The sequence below is a fragment of the Theropithecus gelada genome, chromosome 8 (genome assembly GCF_003255815.1).
Source record: "Theropithecus gelada isolate Dixy chromosome 8, Tgel_1.0, whole genome shotgun sequence".
Taxonomy (NCBI): Eukaryota; Metazoa; Chordata; class Mammalia; order Primates; family Cercopithecidae; genus Theropithecus; species Theropithecus gelada.
Genome location: NC_037676.1, coordinates 58,326,122 through 58,344,034, shown reverse-complemented (window position 1 = coordinate 58,344,034; position 17,913 = coordinate 58,326,122). Strand labels below are relative to the sequence as shown.

Below are 17,913 nucleotides of genomic sequence, written 5' to 3'. Positions count from 1 at the left end.
TGCTTTGTGGTCTCTTTAGTCTGAGGACTGATAATGTGCAGCGGATGTGACTTGAAAAAAAGTATTTCATTATAGTTAAACAAATAATGTAAAAGAGGGGTGAGTTCTGGGGCAGCTCCATGCTGTTTATCTGGCATGAGCTTGTTTTTATAAGAATTCACTTCAAGTGTGGAAGGGAAATGCTTTCATCTGAAAGGGATTGCTGTGCTTCATTCCGGTTTCTCCCTCCATCTGATAAAAACTCTTGCTGAGTGACAGCACAGATGTAGCTCATTTGAAACAAATGAAGGAAAAGGAGAAAAGGGATAGGGGTGGAGCCAAGGAGTAGTCAGTCATGTTTCCAAAGTCCCGCGGTTTCCCCTGGTCTTTTCATTCACCCCAGCGGCCCTGGTGTCCCCCTGCAAAGTGCGATGCCCTCGCCCCTGGCCCTACGCCCCTACCTCCCCAGCGAGTTTTCCCCGTCGGTGGACGCCCGGCCCTGCAGCAGTCCCTCAGAGCTCCCTGCGAAGCTGCTTCTGGGGGCCACTCCTCCTCGGGCCCCGCGGCTGCCGCGCCGGCTGGCTTGGTGCTCCATTGACTGGGAGCAGGTGTGCTTGCTGCAGAGGCTGGGAGCCGGAGGGTTTGGCTCGGTGTACAAGGCGACTTACCACGGTGTTCCTGTGGCCATAAAGCAAGTGAACAAGTGCACTAAGAACCGACTAGCATCTCGGCGGAGTTTCTGGGCTGAGCTCAACGTAGCAAGGCTGCGCCACGATAACATCGTGCGCGTGGTGGCTGCCAGCACGCGCACGCCCGCGGGGTCCAACAGCCTAGGGACCATCATCATGGAGTTCGGTGGCAACGTCACTTTACACCAAGTCATCTACGGCGCCGCCGGCCACCCTGAGGGGGACGCGGGGGAGCCTCACTGCAGCACTGGAGGACCGTTAACTTTGGGAAAGTGTCTCAAGTACTCCCTAGATGTTGTGAACGGCCTACTCTTCCTCCACTCGCAAAGCATTGTGCACTTGGACCTGAAGCCCGCGAACATCTTGATCAGTGAGCAGGATGTCTGTAAAATTAGTGACTTCGGTTGCTCTGAGAAGTTGGAAGATCTGCTGTGCTTCCAGACACCCCTTTACCCCCTAGGAGGCACATACACCCACCGCGCCCCGGAACTCCTGAAAGGAGAGGGAGTGACGCCCAAAGCCGACATTTATTCCTTTGCCATCACTCTCTGGCAAATGACTACCAAGCAGGCGCCCTATTCGGGGGAGCGGCAGCACATACTGTACGCAGTGGTGGCCTACGACCTGCGCCCGTCCCTCTCCGCTGCGGTCTTCCAGGACTCGCTCCCCGGGCAGCGCCTTGGGGACGTCATCCGGCGCTGCTGGAGACCCAGCGCGGCGCAGAGGCCGAGCGCGCGGCTGCTTTTGGTGGATCTCACCTCTTTGAAAGCTGAATTCGGCTGACTGAAAACCTGCGTCAAGATAAGCTTGTGTCTGATTCTGTTTGTTTTTAAAGGAAGTGGAGATGTCGAAGAAAACATATTTGTGGGATGGAGTTTTAGAAAATAAAGTTACTAAAAAACTCCTTTAGTCTCCAATGCTTTTTCCAGGACACATAGCAAAGCCACAAATCTAGTAACTGTTGTCTCAGTACTGTTAGTAACTAATCTTATTCATATAAGATTAGTGTTTGTGCTTTGCCCTCCATTGATAATATTTCATTTATTCAAATTTGTTACTGATAAAACACTTTGTCCAAAACAGAACTCCACTGCAGAAATGTCAAAATTTTCTATAAATCCATATATATCCCATACCTACCACATAAATTCCAACTATTAACAGTGTACTTGCTCCCACAACAAATCAGTAAAAACTTTTTAAAAAATAAGTAATGCTTTCCTACTACTCCCCCCAGTAAAACTTCTTGTTTGTAATGACCTTCACATATAAAAGTCATACACTGAGGTACATTTACAGTCAAAGGAATTATAAAGGACTTATTGTAATATTTTTAACTTGTGCAATGCAATGAGTAGAGACATTTTACTAAAACACTTCTAAACTGGGTCATTTTTACCTGGTACTGGGACTCAGAAGTAGAAGATAAAGATTATATGATGTGAGGGGAAAATGAAAACCCTGAGGAATCATGAAATTTAACATTTGGATGGAAGAGAACAGACAAATAGAACTAGATTGCCCACTCTAGACATCAAAACAATGGGTGTTGGTACATAGGTTTTAAAGGAGAAGGTGATTGGATTTTGTCATTGGGACAACTTTGACTTTCTTTTAGCAACAGCAGTTTCTGTGCATGGTGGAAGGCAAAGCTGATGCAGTGGCTGGTAGAGGGAATGGCAAGGCCCTGAAGCAGAGGCTGTATATGCACTGTTAAGGAGGGAGAGGCAGGAACCTTAAAAGGGGGTCAGAGACACAGAAATGTTTTCAGATTTTTTATCTGGTTTCTTTTAGTTTTAGGTTGAAAGAAATAATTTTATTTGTAAAATGAGCCACCAGAGGCAAAGATAATTGATAAAGTTTAGATACTTGTAGAAGGGATGAAGCGTAGTACCTAGGGGAAGAGATTATCATCTTGGAGAGAAAGGACATCTCTTCCCAAGATGGGACCCAAGGGTGGGGGCACAATGGCATTACAGACACATTTACAATAGGAAAAAGGGGACTGGGGAAGCCCACATCTGTGAGCTTCTATTTTTTTCTGTTAAGAGTGGTTGAGGGTAGGGGGGTCTACAGAGTGACACCATGGTTTGGAAGTATTCTTGAGAAAAGCAAAAGAGAGCTATCTGTGGCCATGTATAACATTGACGGGGTGCTGCTAATTCTGTCCAGGTAGTTGGGGGAACAAACCACCTATATACCGATAAAGAATTCCCTTCTCTGATTATTATTATTTGAGATGGATTCTCATTCCATCACCCAGGCTGGAGTGTAGTGGCACGATTTTGGCTCACTGCAACCTCCGCCTCCCCAGTAGCTGGGATTACAGGCACATGCCACCCCACCCAACTAATTTTTGTATTTTTAGTAAAGAGGTTTCACCATGTTGGCCAGGCTGGTCTCGAACTCCTGACCTCAAGTGATCCCCCCCATGTCAGTCTCACAAAGTGCTAGGATTACAGGCTTGAGTCACTGTGCCCGGCCCCCTTCTTTGACTATTGTGGCAATAGGAATTCACGTTGGTAAGTTTAAATTACAATAGTGTCTTCCCTTCACCTGGAGACCACATAGAATGACAAGGTGAAGAAGGGGGAATAAACACTGTAGGCTCCATAATCAGTGAAACTGGGAGAGAGAAAACAAACCCTAAAATGTGATAACTAAAGACTGAATGGAGCCTTAAGGAAAGAGAGCAGGAAGGGTAAGGTGTGGCTGGCATCGGGGCAGGGGGTGGGGACCAAGGGACCCAGCAGTGACAGATCCCAGAGAGACCTGCAAAATTAGATTCCTTGGATAACAGGAGCCCACTGGGAAGTGTAAATGTTGGGGAAGAAATCAGAGAACAGGAATGAGATCAAACAGTGCTGAGGTTAGAGGAGTTGGTAGAAAAAGAAAGAAGAGCAGATGTTACAGAGGATCCAGCCATGCAGAGCTCAGAAATTGGCGGCAAAATTCAGCTGCTGGACAGGAGGGGGTCACCCTGGGGACAGGGCAGGGAATACTGGACAGGCACAGAAGCCTCCTGGGCCCGGTTTGCTTTGGAGAGAAAGAAGGTTGTGGCTGCACGAAGAAACCCACAGAAGTGCCATATTGGAAGGAAACAAGCAGATGAAAGAAGTCTGAGTTGTTGGAAAACCACCCTGGTGAGAGGTAGAACAGGCACATGACTGCTCCCTCTGTAGCGGCTAATAGTCAAAAGTATGCTCTTTGACATACACATCAAGTCAGAGGTAAAGGCATACTTAATTGTGCAAAAACAAGTATTAAGAAAGATAATACGGGCAGGTGTGGTGGCTCATGCCTGTAATCCCAGCACCTTGGGAGGCCAAGGTGAGTGGATCATCTGAGGTTGGGAGACCAGCCTGGCCAAAATGATGAAACCCCATCTCTACCAAAAATAGAAAATTAGTCAGGCATGGTAGCACATGCCTGTAATCCCAGCTACTTGGGAGGCTGAGGAAGGAGAATTGCTTTAACCTGGGATGTGGAGGTTGCGGTGAGCCAAGATGGCGCCATTGCACTCCAGACGAGGCAACAAGAGCGAAACTCCGTTACAAAAAAAAAGAATAACATTTACATCAAAACCCGATAAAGATTGCTTTTTAAAAAGAAATGACAGGTCAATCTTGTTTAAAACTATCAGTGTAAAAAACTATCACTGTCCTAAGTAAATATTAGCATACAGAATCTAAGAGTTAATTTTTATAATCATGCACATGTTATTTTTACTCAAGTGAATTTCTTCCAAGATGCAAGAATAGTTTCATATTAGAAAATCTATTGTCTTAATTCATATTAGCAGGTTAAAAGAGTAAGAACATATGCTGAGAATACATTTGACAAAATTAAATGTTTATTCTGGGTTTTTAAAAAGAGACTCAAAAGAAGGAGAAATAGATATTTACCTAACCCACTTAAAAAAATACATAACAAATGTTAATTTCTTATATGACTTATTTTTTATAAATGTATAAATACCATGGTTACATAACATAGGGAAAACTGAATAAAGGATATATTATACAAGAATTCTGGCCGGGCGCGGTGGCTCACGCCTGTAATCCCAGCACTTTGGGAGGCCGAGGCGCGCGGATCACAAGGTCAGGAGATCGAGACCATGGTGAAACCCCGTCTCTACTAAAAATACAAAAAATTAGCCGGGCGCGGTGGCAGGTGCCTGTAGTCCCAGCTACTTGGGAGGCTGAGGCAGGAGAATGGCAGGAACCCGGGAGGCGGAGCTTGCAGTGAGCCGAGATCGCGCCACTGCACTCCAGCCAGGGGGACAGAGCGAGACTCCGTCTCAAAAAAAAAAAAAAAAAAAAAAAGAATTCTATGTACTGTCTTTGCAATTCTTCTATGTCTAAAATTATTCCAAAATAAAAACTTAAAAATGTGTAGAACACCACACATTTCAGCCCAATAGCTACCATATTAACAGGAAATCAGTCCACTAAAGTCATGACTAATGTAAGAATGCCCACTACTGCTATTATGATTTAATGTTTTATTGGTCAGTGACATTTAAAAAGAAAATTAAACTTGAGGTCTAAAACTGTGAAGAGAGAAGAAAAACAAATTCTGTTTGCAGATTCTATTTTCAGGATATATACTTGGAAAAGAAACACAAGATAATTAACAGACAAATTAAAACAATAAAATAATTATGTAAGTTTGCAGGATATAAAATTAACATACAGAAATCAATAGACTTCAACTATGTCAACAAAAATCAGCTAGAATTTATAAAAGAAAGATTCCTTTTACAATACCTTGAAAAAGATAAAATATTCCCTTTGACACAGCCACAGACTGCATGTTTCATGATAGCAGGGCTGGAGGATGAGATACTTGGCTAATATGGTGGGGACATTAGTCATATACAGGAGGGTTAAACAAGTAAGTAAATACATTGAGGAGAATGGGAGCCAGGATTTATAAGTGTTAGAAAAGGAAGTTACAAGTATAGAAACAAGGAAGTCTAGAATAAACTCTATTGAAATTGAAATAGGAAATGTCAGATTGAGTTTAGAAGTATCAGTGTGAACATGTAGTTTTTAATAGAGGTAGATGAAAGGAGAGAGAGGGATAGATATAGAAACAGACATTAATGTGTGTGCATCTGTGTGTGTGTGTGTACACAAATACATGTATTTCCTAGCTCTGTCCTTTGACAGGGCCTAAAGTAATGACACTCTGGAGCAGATTAACACCAAACTTTAGCTCTGAATTCTGACTTTTTAGTTTCTGAATTTTTAATTATTCACAACAGGAGGAAATGGGGGCCTCTTGAGAAGCAGCTGATTCCAGAGCAGGGAAAATATAAAATGAACCAGAACATCTTGTGCCTCCAAATAAAGGAATGCTCAGGAATGATAGAAACCTGTTATAAGAACACAGGAGCTGGCTTGAATGATCTCTCCTACTGGCTGACCTGAGATAATTTTAGCATTAAAATGATTGATGATGGTAAATCAATTAGAAATGAATAGTCATAATGAAGGAAATAGGAATCCATAATGATATAAATAACTATATAAATAAATGTTGGAGAAAGGAAAGCTCTACCTTACAACAGAATACCAAATAATATTAATTGCAAATAAGCACAAAATAATTATCCTTACAGTGAAGAAGTCATACTGACATTATCTTACAAGTGATATAGACAGATATACAGAAAGATATCTTACTCAAGTTAATATCACCAGTAATGGGGCAAATTGATAAACATGACACGGCTCCTGATATGATGCACTGAGAAGAACATAGCACCACTTCTGTGGTAGTCCTGCAAAAGACACATAACCTTACCCAAATCAAGAGGAAACAATTTCACACTCAAATTGGCCTGCTCATGTCAGAAGTATCAAGGTCATAAAAGACAAGGAAAGACTGAGGAACTGTTTCATATAGAAAGACATGACAACCCAGTCCAACACATAATCCAGGATTGGACTGTGGTCCCATAACAAACACTATTAGGACGACTGATAAATTTAAATGGGATCTCTAGATTGTATGCAAGTATTATATCAAAATTTCTTGATTTTGATAGTTACACTGCAGTTATGTTGGAGAAAGCCATTGTTTTTAGGAAATACTCAGTGAAATGCTAAAAGAGTAATAAGGTATTACGTCTTCAACTTACTCTCAAAGTGTTCAGAATAAGAAATAATTGTATGTAGAAAGAATAAAGTAAATATCAAATTTAACAATCGGGAAACCATTGCTGAATGAGGAGTGTCACACACGTCAGTGTGAAGAGACCACAAAACAGGCTTTGTGTGAGCAACAAGGCTGTTTATTTCACCTGGGTGCAGGTGGGCTGAGTCTGAAAAGAGAGTCAGCAAAGGCAGATATGGGTGGGGCTGTTCCATAGGATTTGGGTTGGTAGTGGAAAATTACAGTCAAAGGGGGTTTTTCTCTTACAGGCAGGGGCGAAGTTCACAAGGTGCTCAGTGGGGGAGCTTCTGAGCCAGGAGAAGGAATTTCACAAGGTTAATCACTCAGTTAAGGTGGGGCAGGAACAAATCACAATGGTGGAATATCATCAGAACCGGCCATTTTCACTTCTTTTGTGATTCTTCACTTGCTTCAGGCCATCTGGATGTATACATGCAGGTCACAGGGGATATGATGGCTTGGCTTGGGCTCAGAGGTCTGATGTTCCTGTCTTCTTATATTAATAAGAAAAATAACATAAAATAGTGTTGAAGTGTTGGGGCAGGGAAAGTTTTGGGGGGGTGGTATGGAGAGATAATGGGCAATGTTTCTCAGGGCTGCTTTGAGTGGGATTGGGGGTGGCGTGGGAACCTAGAGTGGGAGAGATTAAACTGAAGAAAGATTTGGGGGTAAGGGGTGATATTGTGGGGTTGTTAGAAGGAGCATTTGTCATATAAAATGATTGTTGGTGGCCTGGATACGGTTTTGGATGAAATGAGAAACTAAACAGAAGACACAAGGTCTGAATAAGAGAAGGAGAAAAACAGGTATTAAAGGACTAAGAATTGGGAGGACCCAGGACATCCAATTAGAGGTGCCCAAGGGGTTCAGTGTAATTACTTGCTTGGTTGGTGAGTTTTAGGGCTCTACCCTTAACAGAGTCCTTTTTTTTTTAAGTTAGAGGCTGAGCTTGGTGAGGTGTGTTTTTAAAAGACCATTAGTCCGTTCTACCTTTCCTAAAGATTGAGGACGGTAAGGGGTATGAAAGTTCTACTGAATACCAAGAGCCTAAGAAACTGCTTGGGTGATTTGACTAATAAAGGCCAGTCCGTTATCAGACTGCATAGAGGTGGGAAGGCCAAACCGAGGAATTATGTCTGACAGAAGGGAAAAAATGACTGCAGTGGCCTTCTCACAACCTGTGGGAAAAGCCTCTACCCATCCAGTGAATGTGTCTACCTAGACCAAGACGTATTTTAGTTTCCTGACTTGGGGCATGTGAGTAAAGCCAAGTTTCCAGTCCTGAGCAGGGGCAAATCCCCAAGCTTGATGTGTAGGGAAGGGAGGGGGCCTGAACAATCCCTGAGGAATAGTAGAATAGCAGATGGAACACTGAGAAGTGATTTCCTTGAGGATAGATTTCCACAATGGAAAGGAAATGAGAGGTTCTAAGAGGCAGGTTAGCAGCTTGTAACTTACATGGAAGAGGTTATGAAATGATGACAGAATAGAATGGGCCTGTGAGGCTGGAAGGAGATATTTTCCTTGGTCCAATAACCAAGAGATTGATAGGTGGAAGTTTCAGTGGGGGAGTAGGTGGGAGTGACTGATGAGAAGGAGAAAAACTGCCGTGAGGGATAGAAGTTGGAACCTGGCTGCTTTTTTAGTTACCTTATCAGCATAAGCATTGCCCTGAGTGGTGGGACCTGATGCCTTCTGATGGCCCTTGCGGTGAATGACTCCAGCTTTCTTTGGAAGTAAAGCAGCCTTGAGAAGAGTTTTTATTAAAGAGGCATTAATGATGGAAGACCCTTGAGTAGTGAGGAAACCTCTTTCAGCCCATATAACAGCAAGGTAGTGTAGGATATGGAAGGCATATTTAGAGTCAGTATAAATAGTGACACGTAGTCCCTTTGCAAGAGTGACGGATCAAGTTAAGGCAATGAGTTCAGCTTGCTGAGAGGTAGTGGAGTGGGGCAGAGTGCTCACCTTAATGATAGATGTTTAAGATACTATAGCATAGCCTGCCTTTGCTGGTGAGTGATGGTTAGGCCTGGTGGAACTGCCATCAATAAACCAAGTGCAATAAGGGTGAGGAACAGGAAAGGAGGAAATATGGGGAAATGGAGTGAATGTTAGGTAGATCAGATAGACGCAGTCATGGGGGTCAGGTGTGATATCCGGAATAATGTGGGAGGCCGGATTGAAGTCCGGGCCAGGAACAATGGTAATTGTGGGAGGCTCAACAAAGAGTGAACATAGCTGAAGGAGCCAGGGAGCAGAAAGTATATGTGTCAGGTGTGAGGAAGAAAATAGATTTTGGAAGTTACGAGAACTGTAGAGAGTTGAGCATAGTTTGTGATTTTGAGGGCCTCTAAAAGTATTAAAGCAGTGGCAGCCACCGCACGCAGACCTAAGGGCTAGGCTAAAACAGTAAGATCAAGTTGTTTGGACAGAAAGGCTACAGGGTGCAGTCCCAGCTCTTGTGTAAAAAATCTAACCACATAGCCCTGCACTTCAGCTGTGTGTAATGAAAAAGGTTGGGATGAGTTAGGGAGAGCTAGTGTGGGAGCAGCTTTTAAAGCTGTTTTTAAGGAACGGAAAGAGGAATGGGGAATGGATTTGGGATCTATGGGGTCAGCTAGGTTTATCTAGAATAGAATAATGTGTTGTGGAGGGAGGTATTGAGGATAGGAGAGTATATGGGTTTGGCACCACGGGGTGGATAGGCAAGACAATTTGGTTGATAAAGCACAGATCCTGAACTAACCTGTAAGACTTGTCTGGTTTTTGGACAGGTAAAATGCAGGAATTGTAAGGAGAGTTTATAGGCTTTAAAAGGCCATGCTGCAACAGGTGAGTGATAATGGGCTTTAATCCTTTGAAAGTGTGGCGGGGTAAGGGTGATTAGGTTTTAATGGGATGGTAAGGGGTGCATGATCGGTCACCAAGGAGGGAGTAGAGGTGTCCCACACTTGTGGATTAAGGTGGGGAGATAAAGGGGAGGATGTGAAGGAGGCTTTGAACTGGGGAAAAGGGTAGCAATGAAGTGTGACTGTAGCCAAGGAATAGTAAGGGAAGCAGATAATTTAGTTAAAGTGTCTTGACCTAATAAGGAAGCTGGACGGGTGAGGATAACTAAAAAAGAGTGCATAAAAGAATGTTGTCCAAGATGGCACCAGAATTGGGGAGTTTTAAGAGGTTTAGAAGCCTGGCCATCAATACCCACAACAGTTATGGAGGCAAGGGAAACAGGCCCTTGAAAAGAAGGTAATGTGGAGTGGGTAGCCTCTGATTGATTAAGAAGGGGACAGACTTACCCTCCACTGTATGAGTTACCCAAAGCGTCTGTGATGGTCCTGTAGGCTTCCAAGGTGATTGGGCAGTGTCAGTCTTCAGCTACTAAGCTGAGAAGATCTGGGAAGGTGTCAGTCAGAGAGCCTTGGGCTGGAGTTCCAGGGACTCTGGGAGTGGCTGCCGGGTTGGACAGTCCAATTTCCAGTGGGGTCCCACACAGATGGGACATGGCTTAGGAGGAATTCCAGGCTGCAGGCATTCTTTGGCCCAGTGGCCAGATTTCCAGCACTTGAAGTAAGATCCTGGGGTAGGCGATCCTGAAGGAATGCCTGGCTGCTGTGGTTCAGGCCTTTGGAAGTTCTTGTGTGCCGGAGATGTGTCTGGGGTTTGTCTCACAGTGGAGGCAAGGAATTGCAACTCAGAAATACATTGCTACTTGGCTGCCTCTACTCTATTATTGTATACCTTGAAGATGAGGTTAATTAAGTCCTGTTGTGGGGTTTGAGGGCTGGAATCTGATTTTTGGAGCTTTATTTAATGTCGGGAGCGGATTGGGTAATAAAATGCATATTGAAAATAAGACAGCCTTCTGGCCTTTCTAGGTCTAGGGTGGTAAACGTCTAAGGGTTGTTGCCAAATGGGCCATGAACTGGGTTGAGTTTTTAAATTTGATGAAAAAGAGCCTAAATGCTAACTGATTTGGGAGAGGTCAGATAAAGAAAAAGAAGCATTAACCTTGGCTATGGCTTCAGGTCCAGCCACCTCTTTCAGAGGAAATTATCGGGCAGGTGGGGGAGGGCTAGTCGTGGAAAGAAACTGTAAGCTGGATGGGGTGTGAGGAGGGGGTGATAAAAGGATTATAGGGTGGCGGAGTGGAGGCTGAGGAGAAATTGGGACCTGGCTCAGCCTGGCGAGGAGCAGCCTGGGGAGGAGGGGAGAGGTCAGATGATTCCGTAGAAAAGGAGGATTCAAAGGACTCAGAGCTTGGGGTGGAGACTGAAGGAACAGACAGGAGAGAAAGAAGAAAGTTTTGTGACAGGTCGCATTGGGAGCAGAGACTAGGGAAGGACCAATGTGTAAAAGAATGCCTGGACGTCAGACACCTCAGACCATTTGCCCATTTTTCGACAAAAATTGTCTAGATCTTGTAGGATAGACAAATCGAAAGCGCTATTCTCTGGCCACTTGGAACTACTGTCGAGTTTGTATTGGGGCTAAGCGGTATTGCAGAAGAAAATAAGACACTTAGATTTTAGGTCAGGCGAGAGTTGAAGAGGTTTTAAGTTCTTGAGAACACAAGCTGAGGGAGAAAAAGGAGGAATGGAGGGTGGAAGTTTGCCCATAGTGAAGGAGGCAAGTTTAAAGAGAAGGGTAGAGACATGGAGAAGGGGGTGGTGAGCAGCCAAAGCAGGCATCCCTGCAATTGACTTGCCACCAAGGGAATGTGGGTGAATGACCAAGGCAGGCATCTCTGCGGTGATCAGACATCAGTGGAACGTGGGTGAATAATCAGGCAGGCATCCCCACAGTGATTAAACACCAAGGGAAGACTGTCTTCCCCAGTCTGTGACTGGCTCCAGAGTTTTGGGTCCACGGATAAAATGTATCTCCTCTGTCTCTCCTAGAGAGGAAAAATAACTGGAATTGGAAGGACAGGGAAATTGTAGGGTAGCGAGAGAGGGAGATTGAAGGGTAGCAAGAGAGACTGGAGAAGAAAGTGAAAAGACCGCTTACCCGATTTGAAATTGGTGAGATGTTCCTTGAGCTGGTTGGTCTGAGGCCCGAGGTCGTAGGTGGATCTCTTCACTGAGTGAGGGTGAGGACAGGGGACTGGTCTCCCGAAGGAGTGCCTCTGACCCGGGTCTTTGGCACCACATGTCATGCGTGTCTGTGTGAAGAGACCACCAAACAGGCTTTGTGCGAGCAACAAGGCTGTTTATTTGCAACCAGTCTGCACCTGGGTGCAGGCGGCCTGAGTCTGAAAAAAGAGTCAGTGAAGGGAGATGGGGTGGGGCTATTTTATAGGATTTGGGTGGGTAGTGGAAAACTACAGTCAAAGGGGGTTTTTCTCTTACAGGCAGGGGCGAAGTTCACAAGGTGCTCAGTGGGGAAACTTCTGAGCCAGGAGAAGGAATTTCACAAGGTCTAATCGCTCAGTTAAGGTGGGGCAGGAACAAATCACAATGGTGGAATGTCATCAGAACAGGCCATTTTCACTTCTTTTGTGATTCTTCACTTGCTTCAGGCCCTCTGGATGTATTCGTGCAGGTCACAGGGGATATGGTAGCTTGGCTTGGGCTCAGAGGCCTGACAAGGAGAATTTGGGAGATCTTTGCAATAACCTTGCAACTTTTCTGTAAGTTTGAAACTATTTCAAACTAAAAGAATACAAACACCTAGGTAAAGTTTAGTAAAAATGTGCAAAATCTTTAGGGCAAAAACTTAAAAATACTAGAAAGGTACGTAAGAGGCCTCAAAGAAATGAAAAGCCTGCTATATACTTGAATAAAGATTCACCATAGAGATGACTATTCACCCTAAGTTAACATATATTTAAAACAATTCCAATTTTATATATAAATTAATATAAGCCAGTATTTATATGTAAATATAAAACTGATGTGTTTAATTTGGAAATGAGACAAGTTGACTGCAATTTTTTTTTTTTTTTTTTTTTTTTTTTGAGACAGGGTCTCACTCTGTCACCCAGGCTGGAGTGCAGTGGTGCGATCTCAGCTCACTGCAACCTCTGCCTCCCAGGTTCAAGTGATTCTCCTGTGTCAGCCTCCTGAGTAGCTGGGATTACAGGTCCGCATCATCACACCCAGCTCATTTTTGTATTTTTAGTGGAGATGGTGTTTCATCACGTTGGCCAGGCTGGTCTCAAACTCCTGACCTCAACTGATCACCCACCTCGGCCTCCCAAAGTGCTGGGATTATCAGTGTGAGCCACCGCTCCTAGCCATAAAATTTATATTAAATAATTTATTTGTTTAAAAAGATCAGGAAAGTTCAGAAAGAGACAAGCAATGAGTGAGCACTAGCTCTATCAGATATTAATATGTTCTATAAAACCTAGATAATAAAAATATTGTGGCATGATATATGAATAGACAGACCATTTAAAGAGAATAGGTTGACCATGGTGACTCACCTCTGTTATCCCAGCACTCTGGGAGACTGTGGTGGGCAGATTACTTGAGGTCAGGAGTTTGAGACCAGCCTGGCCAACATGATGAAACCCCGTCTATACTAAAAATACAATACAGGAATGGTGGTGGGCCCCTGTAATCCCAACTACTCAGGAGGCTGAGGCACGAGAATTGCTTGAATCTGAGAGGCAGAGATTGCAGTGAGCCCAGATCGTGCCACTGCACTCCAGCCTTGGTGGCAGAGTGAGGTTCTGTCTCAAAATAAAAATAAAAATAAAAATAAACAGAGTAGACGTCCAAGAAGCCAGTCACAAGCACATATGGGAATTCTGTCTGCAATAAAGATGGTGTCTTGAGTCAGTGGAGAAAAGATGGACTGTCTTTTTTTTCTTTCTTTTTTTTTGGAGACAGGGTCTACCTCTGTTGCCTAGGCTGGAGTGCACTGGCACAATCTCAGCTCTGTGCAACCTCTGTCTCCTGGGTTCAAGTGATTCTCCCACCTCAGCCTCCCAAGTAGCTGGGACTACAGGCACACGCCACCATGCCTGGCTAATTTTTATATTTTCTGTAGAGACAGGGTTTAGCCGTGTTGCCCAGGGTCGTCTCAAACTCCTGAGCTTGAGATCCTCCTGCCTCAGCCTCCCAAAGTGCTGGGATTACAGGCACGAGCCACTGCACCTGGCCAAAAAAGATGGACTGTTTAATAAAATTATTCTGGGAAACTTGTGTGACCAACTACCAAAATTAGATCTAGACCTCACATCACTTATTAGTGTATTAGTCTATTCTCACATTGCTATAAAGAAACACCTGAGACTGGGTGGTTTAAAAAGAAAAGGTTTAATTGGCTTACAGTTCCTCGGGCTGTACAGGAAGCATGATGCTGGCAACTACTCAGCTTCTGGAGAGGCCTCAGGAAACATACAATCATGGTAGAGGCGAAGGGGAAGCAGGGATGTCTTACATGGGTAGAGCAAGAGCAAGAGAGAGACTGGGTTTGGGGGCAGGTTACATACTTTTAAACAACCAGATCTCATGATAGCTCACTCACTTACTGTCATAAGAACAGCACCGAGAGGATGGTGCTAAACCATTCACAGAGGATCCACCCTTGGGATTCAATCACCTCCCACCAGACCCCGCCCCAACTCTGGGGATTACAATTGAACATGAGATTTGGGTGGGGACATAGATTCAAACTATGTCAATTAGGATAGGTTCTCAATGCATCAAAGACTTCAGTGTCAAAAATGAAGTCATAAGAAGTACCAGAAGAGAACAGTAAATTCCTTTATAACATCATAGTAGAAAAGTCTTCCTAAAGCCATAAATAAAACAATTGATGCTTTCAACTACAAAAACAAGAAACATGTCTTCCTAGAAAGAAAATTAACAATATAAATAAAGATTAACGAGAAATAACAAACCGGAGGAGAGGATTTGTACCTCATATTACAGCAAAGGGTGAATCCCTCTAGTGTAAAAAGAGTTTCTGGAATTTGACAAGGAAAAGATCGACAGATGAATGATTAGTTGACAGACATAGAAATATGAGTGATTCTTAAATATATGAAAATTGCTAATTAAAACTACCTTTCCATACCATTTTCCATTATGGCCAAAATCCAAACATTTGATAAATATAATTGGTGAAGCATGAGGAACATGGAGAAATGCCTAGGCACTCTCGGATATTGCTGGTGGAAGTACAAACTTTAGGGAAAATAATCTGGGAACATCTGTTAAAATTACAAAATCGCTGGTATGATTCTGTACTGCACGGCTGTTCTCTTGAGCCGTGGTCATTGATCTCCGTCCACCTTCTCTCCCACCTAAGTGTGTGCCGCCACCTGATGGAAGATTTGATGGACAGGGACATGAGTCCCCTGAGGCCCCAGAACTATCTTTTCAGTTGTGAACTAAAGGCTGACAAAGATGATCACTTTAAGGTGGATAATGATGAAAATGAGCACCAGTTATCTTTAAGAACGGTCAGTTTAGGGCCTGGTGCAAAGGATGAATTGCAAATTATTGAAGCAGAGGCAATGAATTACGAAGGTAGTCCAAAGTAACACTGGCAACTTTGAAAATGTCTGTATAGCCAACAGTTTCCCTTGGAGCTTTGAAATAACACACCCAGTGGTCTTACGGTTGAAGTGTGGTTCAGGGCCAGTGTATATTAGTGGACAGCACTTAGTAGCTGTGGTAGAAGATGCAGAGTCAGAAGATGAAGAGGAGGAGGATGTGAAACTATTAAGTATATCTGGAAAGCAGTCTGCTACTGGAGGTGGTAGGAAGATTCCACAGAAAAAAGTAAAACTTGCTGCTGATGAAGATGATGATGATGAAGAAGATGATGGTTTTGATGATGAGGAATCTGAAGAAAAAGCACCAGTGAAGCAATCTATACGAGATACTCCAGCCAAAAAAGGACAAAAGTCAAATCAGAATGGAAAAGACTCAAAACCATCATCAACACCAAGATCAAAAGGACAAGAATCCTTCAAAAAAAACAGGAAAAAACTCCTAAAACACCAAAAGGACCTAGTTCTGTAGAAGACATCAGAGCAAAAATGGAAGCAAGTATAGAAAAAGTGCATTGAACAGTCCTGGGCACTACTGGTAAATTAAGCCCAAAGATGGGGAGAAAGGAAAAGGAGAGACAAATATAGTCCATACTCAGTGTCAACAATCCAGACAGAAGTCTTCTATTTTAATCCCAGTCCACTTTTCTGATTTGCTGCCCACGCCTCCTCAGGTTGGAAACAATCTCACTCTCAGTTCCCTAAAGCACTTTCTTCTGACTACTGTGATTTGGTGAACCTTGCCCTTTGCTTTCTATTACTTGCATATTTGCCTCACTTGTGACCATGTTTTTTGTTTGTTTGTTTGTTTGTTTTTGAGACGTAGTCTCGCTGTCTCCCAGGCTGGAGTGCAGTGGCAGGATCTTGGCTCACTGCAAGCTCCGCCTCCCGGGTTCACACCATTCTCCTGCCTCAGCCTCCCAAGTAGCTGGGACTATAGGTGCCCGCCTGCACACCTGGCTAGTTTTTTGTATTTTAGTAGAGACGGGGTTTCACCCTGTTAGCCAGGATGGTCTCGATCTCCTGACCTCGTGATCCACCCACCTTGGCCTCCCAAAGTGCTGGGATTACAGGCATGAGCCACCGCGCCCAGACCTCTGACCACGTTTTAAACCACCTTTGCATCTCCTTAGCTGCTCAATAAATATTTGAATGAATAAAAAAAAAAATTACAAAATTATTTACCCTGTGATCCAATAATCCTACTTCTGGAGATTTATTTATATAGACATATGAACAAGTTTATTCATTGCAGCATTTTGGCAAGAGCAAAATGAGAGCAGGTCAAGTCTCCATTAATAAGAACTGGTTAGATGGTGATACATCCATATCATAAAACACCATGTACATGAGAAGAAATAAAAAAGAAGCCTTGTAGTGTTACTGATAAAGCTGCATAATATATTTTTAAATTAAAAGCAAGGTGTAAGATGATAATGAATGCAACTGAGTATGTTACAATATGCTTCCTTTTGTGAAGGAAAGAGGGGGAATAAAAACAGGTATTCCTAATTTTTGTACTTGCATAACTCCAGAAAGGAAAAATAAAAAATAAAAGTCATTATCTGTGGTAAGAAAAAGAGACAGATAGAGCAAGGATAGGAATGAGAGTTTTCACTGCATACCATTTATATTTGATTTTATGTCAAAGTATTGCTTGCTCAAAAAGAATAGAATGTAATAGTAACAAATATTGAAACGTAAAGTTAAGCCTCAATCTGCACAAGCCTGCCTTAAAGCGCCTTTAATCCACTTCACTAACTGTTCCTTGCTCTTGTGTGTCACACTACTTGCCCTCCCTTTCATCCAGTTTTCTCAAGCTAACTGAATCATGGTAAACATGCTTTTAACTGTGCCAGGAATTCACTTTTCTCCAGCCACTTTCTAAAGTTGAAAGTAGAGGGCAGCAGGCCGGGCGTGGTGGCTCACGCCTGTAATCTCAGCACTTTGGGAGACTGAGGCGGTTGGATCACCTGAGGTCAGGAATTCAAGACCAGCCTGGCCAACATAGTGAAACCCCATCTCTACTAAAAATACAAAAATTAGCAGACATGGTGGCAGGCACCTGTAGTCCCAGCTACTCGGGAGACTGAGGCAGGAGAATCGCTTGAACCTGGGAGGCAGAGGTTGCAGTGAGTCAGGATCATACCACTGCACTCCAGCCTGGGTGACAGAGCAAGACTCTGTTTAAAAAAAAAAAAAAAAAAAAAAAGGCAGAGAGCAGCCGACAGGGCCATGAAGGAAAAAGACTAAAATGCACCCGTTTAAGTTATGCCCCTCTGGTAAATGTTCCCGTCACACTACACTTCTCCTTCATAACACCCATCACTCTTGTAATTACTGTCCTCACGGCTCAGAAAAACTCATCTCTTTTTGTTATTGTCATAGCTAAAATTTATTGAGAGTATTATAATCCAAAAACTGTAAAGTGTTTTACATAGACTAAAATCTCACAACTAACCTATTTACTATGATTATTTATTTAAAGATTAGGAGATTGATACCCAGAAAGAGTAAGTAACTTGGCGGAGGGTCACGTAGCCAAATGAC

At 43.3% G+C, this 17,913-nt stretch overlaps 1 protein-coding gene and 1 pseudogene across 1 annotated transcript; both read left to right on the top strand.

Annotated features, from left to right (window-relative positions):
- The first annotated feature begins 54 nt into the window (after positions 1-54).
- MOS (MOS proto-oncogene, serine/threonine kinase) lies at positions 55-1,557 on the top strand. Its single transcript, XM_025395177.1, has one exon. The coding sequence runs from the start codon at positions 411-413 to the stop codon at positions 1,449-1,451; it is 1,041 nt and encodes a 346-aa protein (XP_025250962.1). The 5' UTR covers positions 55-410; the 3' UTR covers positions 1,452-1,557.
- Positions 1,558-15,132: 13,575 nt separating this feature from the next.
- LOC112630481 lies at positions 15,133-15,882 on the top strand (annotated as a pseudogene).
- The last annotated feature ends 2,031 nt before the right edge of the window (positions 15,883-17,913 follow it).

Bases quoted from the DNA above. Each gene is read 5' to 3' on its own strand.
- MOS (XM_025395177.1), top strand. From the start codon at position 411: ATGCCCTCGCCCCTGGCCCTACGCCCCTACCTCCCCAGCGAGTTTTCC.